General features: G+C 30.8%; 1 protein-coding gene across 1 annotated transcript; it reads right to left on the bottom strand.

The window, feature by feature from the left end:
- Positions 1 to 214: 214 nt before the first annotated feature.
- On the bottom strand, positions 215 to 2,134 carry LOC132063003 (uncharacterized). The gene is made up of 2 exons (XM_059455457.1): positions 1,775 to 2,134; positions 215 to 1,178 (listed from the first exon to the last, which is right to left on the bottom strand). The coding sequence occupies exons 1-2, from the start codon at positions 1,808 to 1,810 to the stop codon at positions 357 to 359; spliced, it is 858 nt and encodes a 285-aa protein (XP_059311440.1). The 5' UTR covers positions 1,811 to 2,134; the 3' UTR covers positions 215 to 356.
- Positions 2,135 to 3,135: the final 1,001 nt, after the last annotated feature.

The raw sequence follows: 3,135 nt of genomic DNA, 5'->3' as shown, positions 1-3,135 counted from the left end.
GACAAATGTTATACAACGATACATCCATCGTAACTACTCCTTTCGTTCCAATTTATGTGATATAGTTTAACTAGACACGGAGTTTAAGAAAGAAAGGAAGACTTTTGAAACTTGTGGTCTAAAATAAGCCATAAATATTTGTGTGATCGTAAATCATTTGATTAAGGGTAAAAGGAAAGTTTCAACTTAAATTATTTCTAAATGAAGAAATATATCATTCTTTTTGGAACAGATTAAAAAGGAAAGTGTGGAGAGTATTATATTTGGAATATGTTAAAAATCAATATAACCATTTACACCAGGCAATCTACTTTACACAAAATTGGAAGCATAGGCTATTCATCCTTCAACTTGTTTCACTGCAACCTTTGTCTATTTCCCTGGACAAAACTGTTAAAATCCGCACCAGCAGACATCAAACTCTGATTTTCCAAACAAGAACCAGTGGCAGAATTAGCAAAATTTAACATAGGTGTCGACAACATTTGTGAAGATCCACATGACATGTCAAAATATGGTTGAGAATGAAATGATCTTGAAGAAATGTAGCTCAAATTTGCACCAATATTCTGATTTGCTATAATGGAAACTTGTGGAATATTAAATGACTTAAGCTGAGGGGGATTGTGCCATTGAGGAAGTTGTCCTGAAACTAGAAGTGTCTGCAAAAGTGGCCCTGCTTCAACAACAGCCTTCAATAGTTTCCCTTGTTGTGGCAAAGTTTTCCCTTTTACAAAACTGTCAATAACCAAAGTGGCATTATCAACTTTTGGGGCCATTTGAGGGACACAATTGTCCGATAATCGGACGTTACAATCATTAGCCAAAGGCTGGTTCATGTAGGCTACCGCATTTGAATCAGCCATGTTGTTGTTGGAAAATTCAGGAGATGAAACTGTATCGAAAAACGAGTCGATTGGAGATGAATTATGTAGGCTGTTGGACTCAGTTATACTTGAATTTGCTTTTGTGACCTTCACAAGAGGACTATCAAGTTTGTTGAGTAGTTTCTGAAGTTGATCTTTTGCTTCATCTCTTTCTTGACAAACCATCTTCAATAGTTGGATCAATTGTTTTGCATATTCTTTGTTCTTTTTCATTTCTTCATTTTTTTCAACCTTCAATTGTTCTAGTTCAAGACTTGTGTACAAAAGCTTCTGTCTCATTTCATCCATGGTCTGCAACATTTGATCAAAAAACCAAGTCAGATAATTTGAGTTATATTTCTACTCATAAAAAATTAGTAATTGAAACACTTTGGATGGAATGATAAATATCACAGTTGTTAATTTGTTTTATAATTATTCCAGGAATAGAAATTCAAAGTTAGGAGAGATATGGACAACTTAAACAGGACATGGAAGGTCATGAAAATATCCGTGTCAAATCCAACAGTTTAACCTTACTAGATAAATAAATTTAGTAGAAAGCATATGATTTGACTTGAAATTTACTTATTGGTTCTTTAAAAATGAAATTCTACTACTCTATGAAGTCTTCAACAGACATGTTTGGAATTAGGAGAAGGGACAATGAACAAATACACTCCTCAACTTTGCGATTTAAATCAGATATACCTTTCTTTGAAAAAATGGTACGTATATACTAAACACAAACTACAATAAGTCTAAAGACACAAAATCATTGACTGTTAAAAACGGAAAAAAAAAAAAACTAAAGAAAATGCAACACTTTATTTACTGTAAATATAAGATTGAAAAGTGTTCATACAAAGAATTTCTGATGTACAAAAAGAAAATAAAGAAGTATTCACCTCTTGGTAACTCCATAAAGAAGCCATTTCTTCCATTATCTCTCTAACTCAAAGTTAAGTTAAAAAAGAAATATGAGAAATAAAGAAATGAAATCTTGAGAAGAATTTTAGAGGGGAATGAAGGGGGAGTATTTAGGAGTGGTGGGGTTGTAAGACTTATATAGAAGGAAGGTACCCAAAAAAAGACAAAATAAGCTCCACAACAGAGCAACCAATCCCATCATAGACAAACAAGTTAATTATGAAAAGACCTTCCCAAAAAAAGAAAATTGGAAAAAAAAATTGCTAAAAAAAAATTGTGAAAATAATTTTTCAGAATTTGAAAATAATAATAAAAAAAATCATGGACAAATGCCAGTAAGAATTCTCCTTACCTCTACTGTCAATTCTCGCTCCAATTCGCTTTCCTTCCTTTATCATACGTGTAATTCATATGGTAATGATTAAATTCAGTTAGGTTTTTTCCTTAAAATATTTTTAATTTGAGATAGAGAGAAACGGTTCTTTTCCTTTCGTTTCTTTTCCTTTCTAGGTGATTATATATATATAGAAGCAAACTGTTCTTTACATTTAGTTAAGCTGGTCCAAAAGAACAATACAGTGGACAGTATCAAGAAGTCATAATTTGAGTTATTACCTGTTTACTACCCATTAATTTATGGGAAAAAATAATTTTGTTTGCATTTTATACATGGATAAGAATTAATTTTGCACTTGTGCCATTCATTCAAGCATATTAATGTCTTGAGTTTTTCTCACGTGTAAATTTTGGAAATTAGGCAGCTTCGCCGTAATCATGGTGACAATGATTTAGCTCTTTCCTATAATCTCATTATCCCAAGATTTAGTACATTTTTGCCTTTTCTTCTCGAGTTTGAATTTCTTGAAATTTTTTATATGGCCAAGGAAAATAACTTATTTTTAGCACACCTTTTGGATCTACCAATTAGAATGCACTGATTTTATATACTCAATAATCGGTTCAAAAACTTGACATTTTAGAATATTAAAATGGAATTAATTATCTTCTTTCTATGAAAAGACACAATTAGAAAGTGAGTATTTTTGAAGAGAGGTTAAAATACTAAAAGATTAAAGATAGAAATAAATAAATTAGTCAAAAAAAAATTCTTGTTAATATATCTTAAAGGATGTGTAAAAGATATTTATGATAACTAAAAAAGATCTAAGGGAGTAGTAAATGTACATTGGCAAATGACTAGGATTTGCAAAATTTAGGAAAAGAATGAGTCTTCTTTCTAAGTACTCTCCGGTTCATAATAAATGTCCACTTGTATAATCAAAAGGAATTAATTATTTTCTTTTAAATTTTTCCCATTTAAATAAGTGTATTTTTATGT

Source organism: Lycium ferocissimum, chromosome 7 (assembly GCF_029784015.1).
Source record: "Lycium ferocissimum isolate CSIRO_LF1 chromosome 7, AGI_CSIRO_Lferr_CH_V1, whole genome shotgun sequence".
Classification (NCBI taxonomy): domain Eukaryota; kingdom Viridiplantae; phylum Streptophyta; class Magnoliopsida; order Solanales; family Solanaceae; genus Lycium; species Lycium ferocissimum.
The sequence above is the reverse complement of the archived record's forward strand: the minus strand, read 5'-3'. Positions and strand labels throughout refer to the sequence as shown.

Coding starts and splice junctions, on each gene's coding strand:
- LOC132063003 (XM_059455457.1), bottom strand. CDS start 1,810: ATGGAAGAAATGGCTTCTTTATGGAGTTACCAAGAG. Junction 1,179..1,774: donor CTTTATGGAGTTACCAAGAG/GTGAATACTTCT, acceptor CAAATGTTGCAG/ACCATGGATGAAATGAGACA.